General features: G+C 41.4%; 1 protein-coding gene across 1 annotated transcript in view; it reads left to right on the top strand.

The window, feature by feature from the left end:
* Window positions 1-5,486: 5,486 nt before the first annotated feature.
* The window catches only part of LOC118337752 (sodium/potassium/calcium exchanger 2-like), a gene marked incomplete at its 5' end in the record, with an annotated part of 41,972 nt that continues 24,509 nt past the window's right edge, over window positions 5,487-22,949 (top strand). The window contains 2 exon segments of the mRNA XM_035674852.1: window positions 5,487-5,660; window positions 6,894-7,972. Of these exon segments, the coding sequence (XP_035530745.1) occupies window positions 7,071-7,972 (902 nt within the window).

Below are 22,949 nucleotides of genomic sequence, written 5' to 3' on the forward strand. Positions count from 1 at the left end.
ACCAACAGTCCAAAACCCCCCAAAATATTAAATTGACTCCAATGTAAGAATAAGAAAGCAGCAACTTTCCACATTTGAGAACCTCAGACCATCAAACGTTTGCCAATTCTGCTCGAAAAATGACTTAAATGATTAATCGAAATAATTGCAGTTTAATGTAACTAATCAATGAATCGACTACTTGTCCTCCAGCGATTTATTATTGCACTTACATAAAGTCCGGAAACTCCCAAGAAACTGATTTTAAAAAGAACTATAGAAGGCACATTCATCCTTTTATTTGGCTTCTTGACACAGAAATGGTCTGGGTTATGTCAGAAGAAATCTTACTCTACTTTTGTTACTAGGGCCAGTGCATCCTACATTGCTACAGTGGAATGCAGTACATGCTGTGAACATTCTCACAGAGGTATTTTCGGATTTCACATACAGGTGCTCAATGCAACGCACTCTTCACCAGAATTACACATCAAATCAAGTGGATTAATACATTTTGTGGAGGTAATGATAAATTAGTTTCTTGATTATGTTAGTGCAAACACTGCAAGAGGGAAACTCCTAATTTTAAAGCTTTGTAGTCTGTCCTTAGTCTGACATTTTAGGTCTGTTTATGACCCATAGAGCAATGAGGTGGGAAGCAGTATCCGTATAGAAAAGGAATAGCTGATCCAGAGTCTGGAATATCTTGAAGACTGGGTGTCAAAGTGTCTTAGCACAGAGATGCATATATGCATTATTCCAAACACATTTGACCCAATGGTGAGTTTTGGCATCAGGTATAGGACTACATTTGCCAAGTGTATAAATGAGCAATTTTCTTTATCCACTTGGAAACAGTTTGTCAACCAATGATACCATATGAATTACTCACATTATATGCTATGTTATGTGCTCTCCCCTGTGTTTTAGAATATGTCACTGAGCTTATGGACCTCCCCTTTAATGAAGTCATCCATGGCCCTGCACCCTTTGTGGTTGACCTAGAAGCGGTGGTTGTTCCTGGATTCCTGTGCTCATATACAGGCAACCTGACAAGGCAGCTGCAATTGCTAGCCATGTGTCCAGGTCCATCTGTCCAGGTGGGGTGGAACGAGCTCCACACTCAACACACAAGTCACCATCTCCACTGTACTGTTGTGGCCCTTACTCAAAATTTTCACAAAGTGAGCAGTGTGTTTGTCACTTAAACACTCCACAGATGCATTTCTATTAAGAAAAAAGCCGAATGGGGTGTAGTGGTGGCCGTGACGATGGCCTGCCTCTGTGTTACTGTGATTTACCTCCTGCCTCAGCCCATCCCTGCTCTTGAGACAGCCTCCATTTCAAAAAGTAAGTTGTGACACAAATTGAGTGACAGCTTTCCAATATTTCTGTGGAATTTATTAAAAGTGTATTGAAAGAATGAATAAGTGTCAACACAACAGATGTCCAAAACATAAAAATAAATACATATAGCTGCCTCTCTCCCTGTGGTTTTAAGTATCTTTGACAAATTTGGGTCTTCTTTGGGAACTTCTTCCCATCAATTCTCTGGCCAAAAATATACCCCCGTCTTTTTTCCCTTTCAAATATGCTACAGACAGATTTAAATAGTTGGGGGTGTATGTTACAAATCCAATTAATCAACTTTTCTCCAAAAATTTCTCTCCTCTCCTTGAGAGGTGTAAACTAGACTTCGACAGATGGTCTGGTCTCCCACTCTCCCTAGTTGGTCGTGTTAGTTTAGTTAAAATGGTTGTTTTACCCAAGTTTCTATACCTTTTTTCACATATCCCCGTCCTTATTAAAAAGTCATTTTTTAGATCAATTAATAAGTTCCTTCCTCTGGGGCAATAAAAATCCACACATCAGAAAATCAGTGCTACAGCTCCCAAGAGTTCTTGGTGGCTTAGCATTGCCCAGTTTCTTACACTATTACTGGTTCTGTAATATTCATAAACTTCTATACTGGATTAACAACACAGCAGATGAAGAGCGACCTGCATGGGTGGATATGGAATTTGCATCCTCTAAACTCCCTCTTTATTTCCTGGTTTGCTCCCAATTCCCTTTGACTGCCACCAACTTTACCCCGAACCCAGTGGTAGCTCACTCTGTTAAAATCTGGATTCAAATTAGGAAAAGCCTAGGCCTCCATAGAACCTCAGACCTCTCCCCCATTGTAAACAATCACCTATTCCTGCCCTCTTGCACTGATTTGACTTTTCGGACTTGGTTTGACAAAGGGATAACTAAATTTAAGGACCTTTACAACCAAGGGACTTTTATGTCCTTTTCTGAGCTCTCAAAGAAATTTGACTTACCTAAATCCCACCTATTTCGTTTTTTTTCAGATTAGGCATTTTATTCGGAATCAGAACCCTAAATTCCCTCGGAGTCGACCCCTGGAAACTCTGGTTGATTCATTATTGGCTCTTGTTCTGGAACAAAAGTGGCTCATTTCTAGCATTTACAGCCTTATCAATTCAACTATTGACACCCCAGCATCCGGTCCCAAGGACTCTTTGGAGCGAGAACTTGGAACCACTCTACCTGATGATTATTAGAAACAAGTTTTACAGTTAATTCATTCCTCTTCAATCTGTGCAAGACACAGCCTCTTACAGTGTAAAGTGGTACACAAAGTTCATCACACTAATCTGAGGCTGTCTCAGATCTACTCCAATGTAACTGACTCCTGTAATAGGTGCAAACAAAAAAAAGATCGGTAAAAAATTTAAGAATGGAAGCCCTCTCTGTCACGTAGAACTGTCATGCTGTTGCCTGTGAAATAACAACAACAAAATAACTCCATGTGATAATTTTAGATTTATCTAGGTTTGTTCTGGGTAGGTTGTTTTCTGTCTCATAATTGCAATAACATCTTTCGCTGTGGAGTCGCCTTTCTTAACTAAATATCGATATCTCTCTTTGTAGAAGAACATCTCTGAAACTTGATGCATTAAACAAAAACAGCCTTCGAGTTTTATTTTTTCTCTCCATTTTGGTCATGTCTTACAGAAAATGACCACAGAAGATGGCAGTTTGTCTGGTCGAAAGGTTTCCATGGTGATAGTAACTATTATTCTTCCAGCATTCGCAACCAATGATCAATATTGAAGCAGCAGAGGCTGAGATATCATGAATTTTATCCTTTTAGTATGGGTCAAACTACAAACATTCTGGATCCTACAGTTCCCATAATGCAACCCAACAGCATCTCTAATTAGACCTTTCGTGACCTCTAAATTCGCACAAAGCCAAATCCGAGATGACCCAGATGACATCACTACGACTTCATAAGGGTTATTTTTTTCAAACTTTGGACTTTAGTACACTGAACTTTAATCCTGTGAGAAGGCATTATAATTGACATTACACAATTTAGGTTAAGCCTTCATGCTTTCAAGGAATATTCAACATTTTGGGAAATACTCGTTTTGCTTTTCCGAAACTTAAATGACAAGATCAATACCACTGTCATATTAGTCCAGTATATACTATAAGGCTAGCCAGCAATTGGTTTGCTTGGCTGGTTGACTGGCAATCTCATGATAATGGCAACACTTCAAGAAGTCACTGCTCTCGGCCTACACTCCCTCACATAAACCCTCATAAACCCAGAAACTTTTTTACACTTCAGTTTTTGTATGGATTAAGCTAGCTGTTTCCCCCAGTTCAAGTCTTTAACTAGCTGCTGGCTGTACTATTATATTTACTGGATAATGTGAGGGTGGTATTGATCTTCTCATCAAGCTAAAGCAAGAGAGCAATTGAGTGTATTCCCCAAAATATTGCTTTACGTCTGTCATGTTTAGCAATAATGACAGACGTATCCATTTCAATTTGTAATATTTAATTAGCTACGTATAAGTGGACATTCAGAGGTTTTTTTTCAGATGATTTAACAAAAATAATCTGAGGTAAGTTAATGCTGTTGTCCTCTGTGTTTCCTGTTAGGTAATAAGAGGCAGCTACAGTGGGAAGGAGAGGGGGCAATCAATGAGGTCACTGAATCATGATTTATTATACAGCAGCAGGCCATTAGTGTCACACATACTTTGTCACTCTGTGAAGAGATTGCGTGTCTGCATCTATCCAACAACGTTTGGCCTGTCGACTAAAGCAAAGTGTTTGAGAAGCTTTATCTGACATGGTGGGGGAAACACAGCAACCTGGGGGGGCTGTAGGGATGATGGTTATGTCAGATGAAGGCTTGGCTGATGTATTCAAAATGAAGCAAACTGACACTTAAAGCATGCCTGACCTTTTAATGTTACTGTCCCCTTTGGTATTAAAATATGCTTATTTGCATTCCTGCCGGCAGTTAGATGAGAAGATCAATACCATACTTACGTTTGTCCGTTCAATATGAAACTTGGGCCAGTTAGTTTAGCTTAGCATACAGACTGGAAACAGGTGCAAACGGCTAGCCTGGCTCAATCAAATGGTAACAAGATCCAACTTCCAGCACCACTTAAGCTCACTAGTTATGCTATATCTGGTTTGTTTAATTCGTACAAAAAGTGCCAAAATAAATTTGTGGTGGACTCTAGGAGGTCATTTTGCCACGTCCATATGTGAGATCCCATGGCTGACATATGCTGTGGTTCAGGAGTTTTGGCATATTGCCCCGCCAAAAATCAGATTCATTTTCTTAAAGAATAATAGCAATTTTGTTCAAAGCAATTGCTGCTTGGGCCCTAACTAGTGAACTTTAGCGCTGGTACACAGATTGTGTTACTTTAAGACAAAGCCAGGCTAGCCCCTGTTTCCTGTCCATATGCTAACCTATAAGCTAACCAGCTGCTGGTACAGCTTCATACAGATGTGAGAGGTACCAAACAATTGGCTAAAAAGCAGATATGCACATTTCCTAGAATGTAAAAATGTATATATATATTTGAGTATTTAAAATAAAAATGATACTCTAGTCTAAGTTAGATGCATCATTTGCACAATGCATGATGCAGCACTGTGGGTTGCACATTTGCAGCGTTATCTCCGACAGAGGGGATCCGCCTCTTGCACATAACCTTGAAACTTAAGCGTGCACATAAAATCAGCTAACGGAGCTGAAGCTTATCCCCTGTTCTGGCATCAGAGAGGAAGGAAGGAAGAAGAAAAGAAAAGAAAAAATCAGTGAAAATACTGCTTTTGCTGTGTAACCACGGCAACTCCTCCCTCAAAACGCAACATCACCAAAAGCCCCCACCGCGTGAACCCAGCAGGAACGGATACGCTGTCTGCCGGTTACCTGGCTTTATTAATAAACCAACCGGTTCACGTGGTCAGCCCAGCCCAGCACACTATTGCTGCTACATTAGCAAGGTATTTTCAACCGAGTGGGCTTTTCTCTCTCTCTCTCTCTCCATCTCTCAGTGTCAATCCATCAGAACCGGAGAGATGTGGGCGCTGCTGTGAGGGAGAAGAGGGAGCGCAGTTGGAAAAGCATTCTCTCTCATTCTCTCTTCTCTCTCTCTGTCTGTCTCTCTCTCCTCCTCTCTCCTCTCTCTCTCTCTCCCTCCATCCATAGCTCCTCCTCTGTCGTCGGAGAGAGCGGACACCGGTCACATTTTTTTTTCGTAGCTCAATGAGAGCAAGAGGGCACCGAGAGAGGATTTCCTAATTCCAACCCGCTGCTGTGCCGCGCGGCTGTTTTTCTCTCGCCTCTGTCAAAGGTAAGGCATGACACCCCATTACACCCGCCGCGAGCTCTCCACGCCACGCGCCAACGAGCCGAGCCAGGGCAACTCAAGTTTTGGGGGGGGCTTCTTGTTTTTGGTCGGGTGAATGAATGATAATATATGGTTAGCTTAGTTAATGTATAGATGCAGTATGGCACGATGATCTTACTGGTATGATACCGGCTGCGGCGGAGGGCATGAAAAGGAGAGTTGAAGGGCAGACAGAGGAGGGGGGGGGGCAGAGCTTTAAGGCAGCAGGCTGTGCGTCGTTGGGAAGTGGAACAGGACAGGAGTGTTTTTATGTGCTTTCACCTGAGCAGCAGCGTCACTGCGGGCACCGTTCTCACTGACTGCAGCCCGGTGATGCCCGTAAACCGTCGGCCTTCACATTTCGGGATATTTCCCCAGGTAAAAAAAGAAGCGGCTGATGTTTTGACTGCAAGTTGTCACAATTCAAAGCGGAACGAGTTAAAGCAGCAGTGCGCATCATCCGCACCTATAACTTCTGTCTCTTTGCTTTTCATCTCGTGTTTTGAATCCATCGCGAATCAAATTGTGAATTACTGTATTTAAATGCAGCATGTGAAGGCCACACAATGACTATTTCACTTAGGCTAAAATACTTGGAAATCTTTCGACTTAAGATTTTATAAATTCTTGATCTGTTTGTCCATAGTATGTGTTATTTCAGAGTGCTGTGAGACTGTGTAATACTGAGACTGTGGGGCGATTTTAAAACTAAATATTCATCATAAGATTCCACACTTCTGCATCACACTAGAATTGGAAATGACCTGTTTAATGTTAGCTTTTTTCAGTCCTGATTTTTTCAGTCTTTTCCAAAGATTATTTGTTAATCTAGTTGCTACTAATTGTAGATTTCATTTTTTATTAAGAAATTAAGTGTCAGTCAATTTTTAATGGAAATGTAAAACAGGCAAAAGTGTCCATTTGAGAATCTGCACTAATCAAATGTTTTACATCATAGAGAGCAATTACCAAAATTGACAAAGATTAACTTTCTGATGATTATGTAATGGATTTAATCCACTAATAATTATTTAGTTCTCTGTGTCATTTAAGTTTGTAGCATCACTAGACTATTGGCAAAGCAGAATCTTTAAGATAAACCTGTGTATTCAATATCTCAACAGCCTTTTTACACTCTTTGAGTTTCTTTCCTGCCTTAATAATGAATTTCTTCTTCACTCTTTTGACATTGTCCAGCAGAGGCTAATATGAAGACATCATTTGGCAAACCAGACCCTGGGAAGACCCTACAATCTTTTCAACTCATTTGAAACTGAAGACAAAGGCATGCATTGTCTCCGGTAAAACCTGCTCCCCACTCTCCCCTCTTCCTACCTAGCCTTTGAGAGTGAGGACAACACAAACTTCACAGACATGGGTTCAGATCAACCCTGCATGGATTCACCAGAGCGAAGACCCACATTGGGTGCTGCCTGTAAGCGGCAGGGCCACCGGTGTCTGCGGAAAAAGCTGAGGCCAGTGCGAATCTTAGGGTTCGTCTTCAGCCTGGTGGCCGTAAGTGCCGTCTCCTTCAGTGCCTTGACCTGGAGCTCAGGGGGTCTCAGTGAGCCAGTGCTTCCCCAGGAGAGTCTCCACCGGTCGGCCCCCCACAGGACTCTACTTTTTACCCAAACTCAGAGGGACCCCAATGTGTCAGCTGACATGCCAATAGCCATGAAATCTACAGCAGAAAGCAACAAGAGCCAGGGGGATTACCCACCAGACATTTTCACCGTTGACGAGAGGCGCCAAGGAGCAGTGATCCTCCACATGTTCGGCATGATCTACATGTTCATCGCTTTAGCCATAGTGTGCGACGAGTTCTTCGTCCCAGCGCTGACAGTCATCACGGAGAAGCTGACCATTTCCGACGACGTAGCGGGCGCCACATTCATGGCGGCGGGCGGCTCAGCCCCGGAGCTCTTCACCTCCATCATCGGGGTTTTCATCTCACACAGCAACGTGGGCATCGGGACCATCGTGGGCTCGGCCGTCTTCAACATCCTCTTCGTGATCGGGATGTGTGCCATCTTCTCCAAGGAGATCCTCAACCTAACGTGGTGGCCACTCTTCCGCGACGTCTCCTTCTACATCATAGATCTGATCCTGCTCATCATCTTCTTCCTGGATAACATCATCTCCATGTGGGAAAGCCTCACGCTGCTCTCGGGCTACGCCGCCTACGTGATCTTCATGAAGTTCAACAGCCATGTTGAGGGCTTCGTCAAAGGTTGCATGAACAAGAACCAAGTGGTAGAAGTAGAAGTGCAACCCAAGGTGAGTTGGTTTCCTGACCTGGATTCTTTTTCTCTCACTACCCCTTCACCACCATTTCCTCTGAAAATACAGATTTATAGGAAATGTAAGACTATGAGGCAGTTACAGTAGGTGTGCAGTAATGAGTTTTAGTATTGTGGATAATAGAAATGACCTTCACTGTCCCCTCTGGCATGGGTACACACACTCATCCTTTTACATGCAGCTGATTTTAATGAAGTCAGGCTTACTTTGATAATGGTTTCAGTCGAGCCAAAAATGAAATCAGTTTGTTAGTGGCGATGTGCTTTTTAATTCCATGCATCTTTTTTTTGTTGTCATCGACCTTATGATCATTTTTCAAATGAGACCAGTGTCTCACAGATGTCCCGCACTCTTAGATCATTCAATATGCAACAATTGGACATGTGTCTGACTGAGAATGTGAAAAAAAAAAAAAACTTTTCAACAACTGAACTGACCATTAATGTGGCCTTAAGCGATGGCGAACAGGGCTGGCATACAGTATTCCACGGTGGGATTAATAAAACAGTCAAATGTGTAATTCTGGGTTAAGCTCTACAAATTGTGTCCCTGTCTGACAAACAAATCCCTTGGAAAATCTCAGGAGCTACTGTATTTTTTCTCTCCTCCCAGTTAAAGATTTCCCACTTAAATGCTGCATTTAAATCGTTGCGTAAAAAAGTAAACCACATACAGCACGACGAGGTGAACCACATACAGTAAATGGCTTCAGGGTGGCTGCGGTAGTCTTGTTTGTTCCTCCATGTTTGCTCTCAGGGAAGGTTCTGCATGTACACAGTCATTCAGGGCAATATTTCACTTTTTGCTCAATAGCGTGAACAGTGAACACTCCTCAGTCAGGAACAGTAGAAATCACCGTGTGACTAACATTCGCTCCCTCAATGACACTTGAGGGCAAAAGACACTGCGGTGCAATTTGATACCGGTGTAGAGATTATCCGGATGGATTTAGATTTCTTTTGTGACATGAAATGGAAATGAATTTTTGAGAAAGTTGCATTGTAAAGCTTTAATTAAATCTGGATTTATTCTAAGTACATAAAGGATATTTAAACTGCAGGTTACACAATGCTGGGGGGGGGGGACACTTGAGGGAGCCAACATCACCATTTGATATGCAGTGTGTAAACCAAAAATGCTCAAATTAAAGTCACTCTTCGTTTTAAAAAGCAAGCATGGAAATAGTTATTTCTGCCACACTAATTGATTTACGGCTTATATGCAAGAAGGGAGTGAGAGCCGAGGTGTGCAGGCTGTGTGCCAGACAAGACTCAGGTGACCTTGAGCTGCAATGGATTCTGGGTACTTTGGCCAACAGAACTGGGTGGGGGTGGGTGTGCGTGTGTGTGTGTGTGTGTGTGTGTGTCGAAAACCAACTTTTGATGGGAGAAAAATAGCGCAAATGAAACCCAGCCATCATGTCTCATCTCCTACGACGTTTACAGCAGATTTAGCCTCTCTCTCTTGCACCCCGCTTTGAAAACACACAAAGTGTAAAATACATGAGATAATAGAATTTCTTTGCAACCAGATATAGGTATGGCCTCTTTTATTTTGTAGTCTGGGTCTACAGGGTTAATAGAACTAGAAAGGCACAAATATTATTAGAATATAATCATCTAAACACCCTTTTTTTTTAATCAAGCTTTGACACTTTGGGGACGTGCATGTATTTCAAGACATGTGTTATTTTGAGATTTAATTGGCAATTTAGCGGGCGTGTGTGTGTGTGTGTGTGTGTGTGTGTGTGTGTGTGTGTGTAAATTCATACATGACTAATGGAGGGTAAAACAGCAGGGCGAGGACAAGGATGAATGAGTTTGTAAAGGTGTCCTGCAAAATATGATCGAAGGTCTGGTTTTGTGCTTTTTTTTTTTGTCTTTCTATTTTTAACTGACATTCACCACTACGCACTGAGCAGCATTATTTTTTTTTTTTTCAAATCATTTTTTTCCCTGTCATGACTAAGCTCCAAGGTGTCCTTAATCCTCCACATATTACTGTTCAGGTGTGAAGCATGGCTTTGTAGGGACAGTAGGGTGTGATTTGACGCCATGCCCTTGAACTGAACACTTGATTAAAATGGGCTTCCCTGAGATTATTTTGTGCATTATGATATTGGGATGTCCCTGTCGTGTGCTGCATTGCTGCCATAGACCCAGGACAGTCAGGGGCAAAAACCAAAGTGGTGTCACCCTAAAGATTACAATGTGCAGGTTGCTTGGTTGGAAATTGGCAGTTGGCCATCAACAGTGTGTGCTATAAATACCATGTAAAGTTAGATTCCCGAGAGTAACACGGGCAGAAGTGTGATGTTCTGCATTTAGAAGTCATCAGTCAATTTTGTCTCATCTCATTACATAAGTTGCTGGTACTGCGTTTTTTCTTTTTTTATTGACATGAAAAGTTTCTTTTGTGTAACTTGTTTATTCTGCTGCCAGTAACATAAAAATAGATGGCTTTGTTTCTCTTATTTTCTTGAAAGTAATGCCTTAGCTCCCAGGCAGAGCGTTAAATGGTGAGAGCAGGGCTTGCTTTTCGATCATTTGAAAGATCAGAGGTGTCTCTTTTTTTTTTCTTTTTTTTTTTCCGCCCGAGGACGATGTGGTAACATTATCGATACAGCAAACACAGAACCGTCAGACTTCAATGAGGATGCGAGGTCTATTTAAAGCCATTGTTTTATGGTCAGCCTCATCAAACGTAATCTGAGATAATCTCTCAATCCAGTTAACACAACCACGAATGCTCGATAATGTCATGGACTTAGATTGACTTGGAATTACAGTAAAATAGGATAAAAAAGGCCTTTTCTTTCAGCACCTAATTTGGGGAGTGACGGCATGCGGGTTGTGTCACGCTTTCCCTGTAAAGTCTCAGTTGTGCAAATACAGTTTGGAAATTCTAATGAAATCCACAGTTCCTGTTTCAAATCGCCTCTGATGATGACACAAAGTTGGAGAATCACAAACAAGAAGAAACCAGCTGCTTTAACTCAAAAACTAGTAGAAATCATCAAGTAATTTGAATAAACTCATGCAATCCTGCTTCGGAGTTGTCGGTTCAGTTCATCCGAGTGCATGACATTTCATTTGTTCGTCTTTGACCCAAACAGATGTTGGAAGGATGTATTTACCTATTAGTTCGGGCCTGATTGGTGCCTAATACCTTTGTTTACCTAATGACTGCTTAGCTGCTGGGTAATCTCACAACAAGGGCACTACGCCTTAGAGAGTTAGATCGCCACCTCTGCCATACTAACTCGTACGAGACACGACCCTGCAGACAGGCTGTATTTTACCTGCTGTCGTCTACTTTACCAATTCTGCTTGTAATCAGACTGTGAATTTGGAACATGAACATTTCCTTCATTGACCTAAATCCACTTAGAACCCTGAGATGACACCGACGACTTCTAGTTTATAGGAATTATCGTTACTTCACAGGATTGGGCTACACGGACTGCCGGTGGTTACTTTTTGTTGAGGTATTTTTTTAGGCTATGTTTGTGTGATTTTGTATGTGCAGTGTGCTATCTGTCAAGTCAGTCACCGACTGCATCAGTCCCAAATAGTGACTACACACATCTCGGCCCTGTGAGCCGCAAGGGTTCATAGGTCAAAGATGGCGTTATTTTACTGTATTGCTGCCTTAGTCTGGTGGTGCGTTTGGTGACTTAATGGGACAGACTCCATGCACAAAGGTCTGAACGCTAGGTTACTCAGTATGTCCAGAGTGGCCAAAGGAGTTCACCAGTGCATGAGGCCTTTTCCGCGCCATCTGAGGGCATCTCACACCCACAAACTCAGTAAATCCTGACTGTACAGACACAGTTCAAGGTCACAAAAGAGCTAGAGGCTTTTGCCTCATGAGCTTGAAAGATCATGGCACGGCAAGATGGAGGAGCTTAATATCACCAGCTCTAGGTTTTTTTCCCCTGCTTCAGCTATTTTTCACGGGAAAAGCAACAGATGTGTGCGTACTAGAGTTGGGCTTTACATGCTGATGGTGTCCCACTGAAGCAATCATTTGTCTAACCCTTTTCTTTTTCTGTCTGTGTGGGGAAAAAAACCCAGACTAGTAAGCCAAGCCAATCAATGCTGGCATCTTAACCACAGCGACTGAAGACAAGTAGAATTTTTTCTTCCCAATCTGTAACACTTTCTTTTTAAAACTATTGTAATACATTTTACCATCTCAAAGCCTCTTTTAAAGAGGTCAGTTTAGGCCTGACACGGCATAAAGTCAGATTTATTTAACAGCAGTGAAGGCTGGCTCTGTCTGTACATGGCATTAGCAGGGTCTTTCATCATATGCACATCCCCCACTCCCCTCCTCAGGACCACCTCACCAGGCTGGCCCAAGCTTATCTTGTTATCTTGTGGCCTCTCTCATTGTTTGGCTGATGGACTGACTGGCTGCTTTTGAAAATACTGGCTCAGGCAGATCAGATTAGCCAGCACTTTGTGCACTATGATTTTATGAAAGACAGAGGAGTGACAACGAGCTCCCTTTCTACTTGTTACGATCATGGTGACACACCAGAAGTCAGTAATTAATAATAATGAAGTCAAAGTCTCCCTGTCATTTTAAGGGAAGTGCGTGGCCACATCTGACAACACATTACAAACAGTTCAACAATAGCTGAATAGTAAATATCATCTTACAATGTGTATTTAAGCTAAATTTGATTATACAAGTTCATTACATTAAATCCATGAGTAGGATGTCAGTACCGGAAAGAGGAAATGAACTGATTGATACCTAATAGTAAGACATTTAAGAAAGTGAATCAAACAAGCATATCCTAAGTCTTACTTGTTGAAATGCACAGAGCTTGCAGATTGGCGTTTAGGTTAGCAACCACAATATTAGATGGCTGCTATTGTCAATGTTGGATAAGCCAGTGTGTGTCGAGGCAGATGTTGGTTGTGCTGAGATGGAAGGTGCGACCTCTGATGTATTACCCAGCTATAAATAGCGTCATGGAGGCGAGATCTTCCATCAGGATGCGCTTCAAAGATCAGTTACAAGGCTTGGTTCTGTGCAGGGAGCAGGCTGCGTTTCCTCCCTGTGAATTTGGACATGCGGGCACCAGTGCTGATGCTGTGCACCTTCTGTATAATCACACATAAATCCCGGTGCTGCATGCTGCTCGGTATTTTTTATTTTTTTCTTATCCAGTCCAATCCCAGTGAACCCCCCCACCTCATCCACTATAATACCAGGCTGTGCTGCATGCGTGTGACGTGTTCATGGGATTATCTCCCATTATGACGGATGCCAACCTAATTTTCAGCAAAATCCAGATGTGCACTGCTGAACTCCGACCAAATTATAAACTACATCTGCTTCAGATTGCTTCTTTCTTTGGCTGGATTTTGTTGTAATAAAAGCAGTTGTCAAGCTAATTTCTAGGAAATCCTGTTGAAATACCCATTTTTAATCACAGTAAAAGTATGGTCCGACAATATCCAGAAACGTTATCCTTACTTTTACGTGTAGGCGTGTACAGATTGTGGGCTTTCGTGATTCAACTTTTAAAAATGGAATTTCCTTTTGCGGTATCATTTGTACACTATGTACCCTTGTCCTCAATTTGTACTGTGTATTTCTATAAAAGCAGTGAGAGTATTCATGTTGGTATCCATTAAAAGGAAAGTTGTAGAAGTGACCTTGGTTTAGACTGAATGAAAAATAGGTAAAAGTCAGTAAGGCTTGTGTGTTTCATGCAGGCCCAAGGTTACAAAGGGATAGGTATAAACAACAAAATAGAAGCTCCCTACAGCGAATACAGAAGTCTTGTTTAACGTGTCAGAAATTAGAGGAAAAATAGTTGTACCGATGGTGTAATGCTGAAATTATCAAGCAGAGTTTACTGTAAAGGAGCTAAGCTGAGGTGTTTTTCCTTATGCAGTAATTTGTACAGTCTTAAGGTCATATATGCACATAGGTCTGCACACACATGCAGTATATACCTACTGACAGAGAGAAACAGAATCATGTTGACGCTTGAGCTCAGCCAGCGACAACAGAGCCAGAGTCCAATAATTTAAAAATAGAAAGCCTTGCGACTTTGATCTCACCATGACGATGAGGATTCCAAGTTTTATCATCTGTTCCAGCTGTGGCTCCTTGTCTAAGGAGGGGAGGGGAGGGGAGGAAAGAGAGAGGAGCGCTACTGTAGAGCCAGTAATTAGGTTTTACCTTTTTACCTTGTGTTTGGGCTGTTAGACCAGTCAATAGAGATAAAGGTATCGTTCAGAATAAAGTAACGGGCCAATCAAAACACACAGTGTCGGGGTTTTAGGAAACTAGAATGGCTATTGAGCCAGTGTTTCTTTTTTCACCGTCTCCCTTCTGTTGTCTACAATTATTCTACGAGCTCTCTTGGCAGTGTCGTTGTTCCTTGCCAGCACCCTGCTTTTGTCCAAATCCAATTTAATTGCATTCAATGGTAATAAGTGTGCAAGCGAAGTTCTCATTTGCATCACAGGTGCTGTTTTTTTTTTTTTATGTCGTCCTCGATTATTGTACTAAATTTGGCTTCCCCCCCTCCATTCTTATCAGAGTGGACAGTGGCTCTTCACTGCCTCCTCAGTGTTGTTAATGGTTTGAAGGTCACCCTGTCACTTATTACAGTGTCTGTGTAATTATCAGAACCACAATGTAGTCTGCTTCAAAACAAAGTAATACAATGAAGCTTGTTATTTTTTTCCCTAAAGAGATATGCAAAGTAGAGCCATTGTGAGTTGACCCACTTCACACATGTTTACACGAGAAAAAGAAACGTGTACTTGTCCCCTGACACCAATGGCCTCCCATAGTAATCCTTCCTTTATGTCATCTTTATCTCATCATATCATATCATGTATATTAATTCTGCTCTCACTAAACACACTTAATGAGACCACATATGGAATTAAGCTGCGATTCTCATATCTGCCTGGATTACAGTGTTTTGAATTTCATGATACTGCTGTTGTTGGTTGCTGTGTGTGTACTGTTGATGCCAACATTAACACAGTCCAAAGCTGACACGATTAAACAATTTTAGTGTCGGTAGTAAACTGAATATCTTGAGGTTTAGTCTGTTTTTTTTACTAAATTAAGCAGCTTATTCAGTATTTTTACATTTCATAGACAACAACAATTTACCAATCAATTGAGCAAAATAATCAGCAAATTAATTGATAATGAAAATAACAGCGAGTGAGCACTAAATGTACTTTAAGTGTTTCAGACAATGCTGGTTTTGTGTGAAATGCACATTAAGCCAGCTTTATTTTAGTAGGGTAAACACAGGTGTTACCAATGATACTAATTATGGTTCCATTCCATTTAGTGTAGCAGAGCCTTTCCAGTGAGCCAACATGCACAATTTCAGCACCCTGACTCTGTTTGACCTGAATGGAATGAAAACGAGTATCATTGCTAACACCTGTGAAAACCCTACTGTTTCATTTCAAAATGGCTGCTTGCTTCAACCAGCAGCTAAGGTAAATTAATTTGTTGGTTTCATTCGATGGCTTCGTGGCTCTGACAGCCCTAATATGAAACGCCGTCGATCCCAGGTTTGAAACTCAACTAGTAAATGTAAAGCTAAGCTAGCTGCGGCTCGTCAGTCTACATGTTGTTTGTTCAGATGCAGTCGGTGCAGTACCATGGACAGCAACCATCTCTTCCTTGCTGGTCTTCAGCACTTTATTAGTGGTTGCCACGCTGTATTTATTTTGTTTTCTTTCAACCTCACCTTCCCCTTCTGTACATATTTGAAACGTGTTGTCAGTTTTCACTCACTGATCACTCCACACTAAAGGTAACTCTGAAACAAGTGGAAGGGTTAAAGGGAAGACTTGGGACAAACCCCAGGTCATCCTGCAAGTATAGAGTTGTTTCCTGAAATTGGTTACGCAGACAGTTGTTGAAAGAGGCTACCTTAATTTAGCACTGGGGAACTGGCATAGACTCAAACTGCCGGATCGTTAAACGCCACCACATTTTATTGCGCACGCAGAGGAGTGGATTTCAATAGTCCCGGATCATGAAGCTGTTAGTCTTTAATGCTTAATGAGTGTGTATTTTGATGTGACCTATACAGCCTGAATAGCTCTGGCTCCAGCTTTAACTGCTGTTTTCATTGAAAGGCCATTTCTGTTTGATTTCTCCATTGTTTGAACCTTAGGGTAATTTAGCTCATGAGGCTAGCAGGTGTTCAGATCATCATATGTGACATGAGCTGCTGTGGTGTTACAGGTATACATTTTATACGGCTGTATGGATGAATGGAATAAATGACGTGATTATGAACCTCGTCTGTTTGTGCCAGTAGCTCAAGGCCATGGAGGTCAAGGCATACGTGTATCCAGATTTAGTAACGCCAGCCCCTGTTGCAGAGAAATTCTGGAAACTTGAAATGAGAGATTGCTGGGGGTTTTTTCTTTCCTTTTTTTTCCAAGGGAGAGCCTGAAGGTGAAACGTTGAGGCTTGCAAGAAACTGAAAGCCTTATCGATCAAGGGCTATTTTTGAAAGCAGGGTCGAATTAGCTAATGTAACTGCACTGTAAAAGCATCATGTGAAGGGCACCGAGATCCCTATCTCGTGGGTGTATGGAATGACACAACCCAGCAAGATGGAAACCGTGCATATGGTCAGAGGTGGCCGAGGCCTGGCGGGCCTCAGATACTTAACTCCTTCCTCGGGGGGATTTTTGACCCTCAACATCAGCCTCGCTAAGCTGCAGCAGCTGAACATTACATCAGCTCTGAGAGTCGTGGCTCATGTAATACCCGTAATTTGTGAAATCCAGGGCGATGATGTCTGCGCCACGCAAAGTGCTGTTGTATGGATCTCACAGTTGCAGACGGACCTGACACCACACTGATAACCACAGAGAATTTTAAACCAAATTTAAGAGAGTAAACTCTTAAAATGGAAGTGATTGCAATCAGACAGTCTCTAATGAGCTAATTAGAAAACGCTCTGGGTCTCAGTGAAATCTGCTGAAAGCCTCTCCTCCTCTGTTCTCGTCTAAGAGGGTTACCACTCATGTCCATCACTGAGGGATGAGTGATGCATGAGGCTGCTCCTCATCCCAATGCCCACTCAAGCCCACCAAGGTGACCTGAAAGGGCCCTGTCAGCACATCACCCTGCCAGTACTGAATGTGACTGGCCAACGTGACTGGCCGGCAGGAAGCTTTCTCCGCATACTTCCACCTCCTTTTCCTCTCCAACATAAGGGTCTTCTGTGTATGCCTCAGAAAGGAAGTGACTGTCTGCTAACCCGCTGACAGTGCAACAAAGCAAACAAAGCGAGTCCGTGGTCAGGATTATGTGAGCGAGGTGACATAAAGTAATAGTTGCTGCCTGCATGGAACACTCACCATCAAAGCAGAATCTCTTGATCATGTGGGCTTTGCTAATTAATATTTAATTGCAAAACTAAATTTAACCTGAGCTGAAGGAGAAGTGAGATTCTATATGTTTCTTAATGTAATCACATCCCAAGAAAAGACCCCCCAAAAAAAAGAATAGATCCTAATAACAAGAATCGCGAAACTATATATTTGTGAACCATTTCAAAATGTACATCTTCAGTCAGAATGAAAGGGCTTGGGACTGAAAACCACAAACAGGTTGGGGTAATCAGTATAGTATTGAGTGATGAACTAACGTGTTGTTTGTGGTCTTCTACTGGCATTTGTTGAACAGCCTTATCCATTAAAATAAGACCAAATGAAAACAGATCAATTGGTGGAATCTTTGGACTATAAATAACTATAAATATAAGTAGACTTTTATTTTTTAAAGGCATTATAAATAAATCTTCTAGGTAAGAAAGTCTGTTGGACAACACGGAATTAGTTTTTTTTTGTGCACATCAAGTCCGTGCTCCTGGTCCAGTCAGTTCATTAAAAGTATCAGCTTTCTGGTTCCATTTTTATTGACAGAGACATGAGCTGTTTGGACATCCTGTCCCACAGCACCCACTGTACGCGGGATGCAGCCAGGATGCATTGCATATTACGTTTGGGAACCGTCGATAACCAGCTCAGGTTGGACAGCGAGCATGTTTACTCAGCCATTACCTTGAATTCTTTATCATGTAATGGGTGAGTTCCCGTTCACTAATGATATTGATAATGATGTCAGCATCCAGGTAAACTGAATACAGCATAGTACTGTATCTTGGTTTCAGTTTACATTGATGGCCAACTGGAGCAAAAATACCACCAGATGGCTCTACCTTTCAACTTCTAGTGGCTCTGGTTTTGTTGTCCCACCCAGGTACTTTCTCTAGTATCTCTAACTTTGTTTATATATTGCTGGACTTTCACAGCATACTGTAAAATGTGATGTTATCCATGATCTGTGCATACTGGGAAATCATGCTAAAGTGACACTAAGAGAGAGAGAGAGGAAAATTGAACTGTCATAGCTTTTCTGCTGATCATTGATGTACATAGGAATATGTCGTCATTGGATGGCAGAGTAAACAAGAATGCTACGGCAATACTGAGAAAACTGGAAAGTGCCGTGGATGCTACAGTGTAGACACGCTATCCCTGTGACCAATACCTGGAAAAAGCAGGACTGCCCAGTTGCCTCAAGGCAACTAGACTTGGACCACTGTCAACAATTGAATTTGATCTGGTTGCCTCTTTTGGGAACCACTACACTCTGTAAAATGAAAGTCTTTCTGCATGACAAGGCAGCAGGACCGGTACTGATTTAGCCAAACCCAAATAAAGGACAAGAAATGACTCTTAGGCCATGCAGATAAAGAGGAGAGGGCAGCCAAAACAAAATCTGGGGCAGCGAGTGCTGCAGCAGGAGCAGAGTGGACACGCTGCAGAATATTAATGCCGACTCCTGGAAGAAACTTTTGTTTATCGTTTGTTACAATCTCAAAAACAAAGAACCCTGTACAGCCGTTTTTTGGTTTTCTGTATATGCAAGTCAAAACTACAAGATACAAATTCGATCATGTTTGCAGGCTTTTATTCCACCTCTTGTATTTACTCAGCAAAAAACATTACGTTGCACGTGCACAATCTAAATTCAATATGGTGAATAAGAGAATAAATCACTTTTGGAACATTATTATTAACCCAGATTCAGTAACACAAGAAAACTGACTTTCAAATACGCTACAAGAACATGGAGTGCTGATAGCGAAATGACAATAATGACTTGTTCTTGATCAAACCCAGCTTTGTGTGATTACATTCACTTGCAAAAATGACACAGCAGTTTTTGTTCCCATATTTGTCTCCCAAAAGCCTGAGTCTGATTGGTTCACGGGAGGGCGGAGTAAGAGGAAGTAATTTTGGCTTAGTCCTGGTGAGCATTGCCTTGTGGGAAATCAGCGTTGTGGCAGATCCTGTAATTAGTTCTGCTTGTTAGAAAAATGAAGGGGTTACTAATTAGCAAGTAGATGGCTTCTTGACTTGTTGTGCATCTTTTCCCTCCTTTCCTTGAAGATCATCATTATCGTCTCCAGGCAAAACGGGAAAGAGGAGGAGAGGGGGAGAGAGAGAGGGAGAGAGAGAGATGCTGCTCAGTCGTGCTGCTCAACAATTTAGCTCTAACGCGATGAGTCTAGATGGACAAATCTCGAAGGGTGTTCTGTCATGCTCTGACAGACAGGCTGCCTACTGTAAGCACGTGTAGGCAAACGCCTGGAGCTGTGCAAGATTTCACTTTTCAAGTTTGCTTAACAAGGCAGGCAGTCTGGCTTTCACATATCTTTACATACTCAGGCTCACAGATGCTTTATATATAGTGTTTCCACATCCACTATAGTTTCAGTATTTAAGAATGTATCATGCAAGAAATGTCAGATCTACTGCAACGTCTGTCAGCCTGTCTGGCTTAATTCTTGGCTTGTGCACATTCTTCCGCGCATTACTTGTGACAACCTTTGAAATATACTGTAAAGAGCTCTTTTAGGCTTGTTTGTCATGTAATTCAACTATAATAGTTGAAGAAATTGCAATTTGATATTTCTAATCTTAAGTCTGTACCTTTTTTTGTAAATGCTGATTTTTTTTCAAAGGAATAGTTTAATGTTATGCTCAACAAATTTTTGCTTTCTTGCTTAGAGTTGAAAGAGAAGCTGGATGCCACTCACAAGGCTGCACAGTCATTAAATAGCTGGAGCGAGCAGCCCTTTAGCTTAGCACAGCATAAAGAAAGGTAACAGGGGAAAATAGATAGTTTGGCTCTGTTCAAATGAGAAGAAAGAAAGAAAGAAAATTGGCTTACCTGCACCTCTAAACTACAAATTAATACATAATTTTTAGTTTGTTTAATCTTTACAAAAACAATGATTTTCCAGTTGTTTCTTACCTTCATAAAAAGCCATGCTAGCTGTTTCCCCCTGCTTTCTCCTGATGGTAGGTTAATATTTATCATACAGACTTTGTTGTTTCTCTCTAATAAAAAGCAAATACGTGTATTTTCCAAATTGTCAAAGTGTTTCTTTAATCTAAAGTTTGTGTTGATTTCCTCAAGGTTATGAAGAGTATGATTATAGTTTGAAAATAAGTTTCAATATCAGACAGTCAGCCAGTTTTTGTGGCCATAGCAGTTCAGAGTCTGTAATGTATTAACTTAGATAAGTTAAGACACAGTGTATGAAGTGTTAATGGGTTAGTAGATTCTTTCATAGTTTTTTTTGTCCAACTTGTTTTCATGAGATAAATCATTTAGTGCAGTACTTGTGAGAATCCCAAAACATTTATGTGATGCCAATTGAGTTTTGGGGGTTCATTTATTGCTGTGGAAATTGCAGTAAATGGTGTATTGTAATGACAGTAGAACCAAGTGTGACAGTGAGAAGCTATCCCCAATGGTGGTCCCCGCTTTCATATGATCCACATTTAGTTTTTACAATTGAATTTAAATTCTCAGAAAACCAAGCAGCACTGAAAGGGAAATTAAGTGGAAATAATATGGAAAGTGGCTCCTCAGATTTATAAAATGTAATGCTGATTGCTGTTATCATAATTCATTGTATAGCTGGGGTATATTAAGGAGTATATTAAGGATTTGAAGGATCAAGCACCGCTATGATGGATTTAATCAATCTCCACCGTTGGCACACGAGAAAGTGTGTGTTAAAAAAAGAAGCTATTATTCTCCTGTGTAATTTGACTTGGATGTCGAAGAATAAAGGACATGCAAATCAAATTCATCCAGAAATAGACCCCTTTTATGCACTGAGATTGCACACGAGAAGACCTATAATCCGCCGCTGATGTTCGAAAGTCAGGACTTCCAGCTCTGCTTTCAGCTTTTCACCAGTGTGCACAGATTCCTCCGAAAGTCCCCCCCCCCCGACTGTTTAAGCTGTGGGCAATTTGAGCGGTAAAAGCGGAAGTACTTTTGCATGATGTCACACTCTTCATCGATAATTCTCCGTAACACGGCGCTACATGCATGTGGCCGCAGAGGAACATTTATCTCCCTCAGCTGATCCTCTTCCAAGAATGATCCTGATGTGACATTACGTAAGGACTGGAAGGCAGAGCTGCCGGTATTAGAGAACACACAAACTCCAGAGAACATACTAATCTCCCTATGTGATTATTAGTCATAATATTTAACGCCGGCTTAATGAGCGACCCACAGCATAATCTCTATCTGGCACATACACCTGTTCTCTTCTAACCCTCCTGACTTGCCTTTGAGGAGGGTGATAGGGAGTGAAATAGAATAATTATACCTCGAGTGTGCAAGGAATTACCCTGAAGATATGAAATGGGGAAAAAATTAGGTTATAGTTGAATAGCTCTGTGGAAAATCTCAGGATTAGCTTAGCTTCTGCTCAGTTTTTTTGGCAAATGTTTAATTTCAGCTCTCTCATTTCTGTAATTATTCTGTAGCTATACAGAGGCTAACCTAATATATGATAAATTATGATCTGTTAAACAGAAACAGTGGGACACAGACGTTCGCAATGACTGCATTGGTGGATTTTTCTAAAAGCGCTACCAGCTCCCATGTAAAAGTTATTTCAAGTTATGGTTTATTTATTTCGGTTTATTAAGTTCATAATTTTGGGATTCTGCAAATTTTAACAGCCACATAACTCCGGTTCATGAGGTGAAAACTTAACGCTACACTCCTCCTTCCTGCACGATCATCAAGAGATTTGATATTCAATGCAATGCAGCGTCATTTAGCATGCAAATGAATCACTGGGTTGACAAGCCTCAAGGCCCTGTCCTAAAATGTGTATGTTTGCCCTGCATTTTTTAAACATTCACAAGATCAAACTGGATAATTATCTGCATTTCATTTGGCGTTGTACACTTTATCAACACACACCAGTGCCTCCACATTTCACTTTTCCACATTTCTGTCTGAAAACTGTGTAGGCTTTGAAACACAGCCTTGGTATGCTAAGATCTGAACAAAAGCTTTGTGTTTTGTTCCCTTGCAGTTAGAAACCAGAGGCCTTAAGCGACTGTTATTTCACACACACACGCGCGCGCATGCACACACACACACACGTTTTTGGAGATGAAGTGAGCACAGTTCAGTCAGGCAGTTGGTGAAAGGCTTTTGTTTCAAAAATAGACTGTGTTACAGTACTGCACATGCCAAATAGGCCCGCTGAGAATGATAGCAGAGAATTGAGTGATTGTTAAAAGACTGGAGTCACTTTGGCATGATCTGGCACATCCCCACTCTCAAAGGCGAAGTTATCACATTAAAACTGGCAGCACGAAACTGCAAGGCAAAGTTTTGGAGATTATAGGCCTTCATGATCAGACTAGGCTTTTATTTAAAGGAATTTTTTGGCATACAATTATTTGTTTTCTTCCTGAGGGTTAGATGATAAGATTGATGCCATGTCAATCTGTTGGATATAAAGCTTCAGCCTGTTGATGGAAGCTTAGCACAAATTGGCATATTTTAAAAAGATGCTGGCTTTGCATA

The sequence above is a fragment of the Morone saxatilis genome, unplaced genomic scaffold (assembly GCF_004916995.1).
Source record: "Morone saxatilis isolate NCDOM2014 unplaced genomic scaffold, NCSU_SB_2.0 Contig4, whole genome shotgun sequence".
Lineage (NCBI taxonomy): Eukaryota > Metazoa > Chordata > Actinopteri > Moronidae > Morone > Morone saxatilis.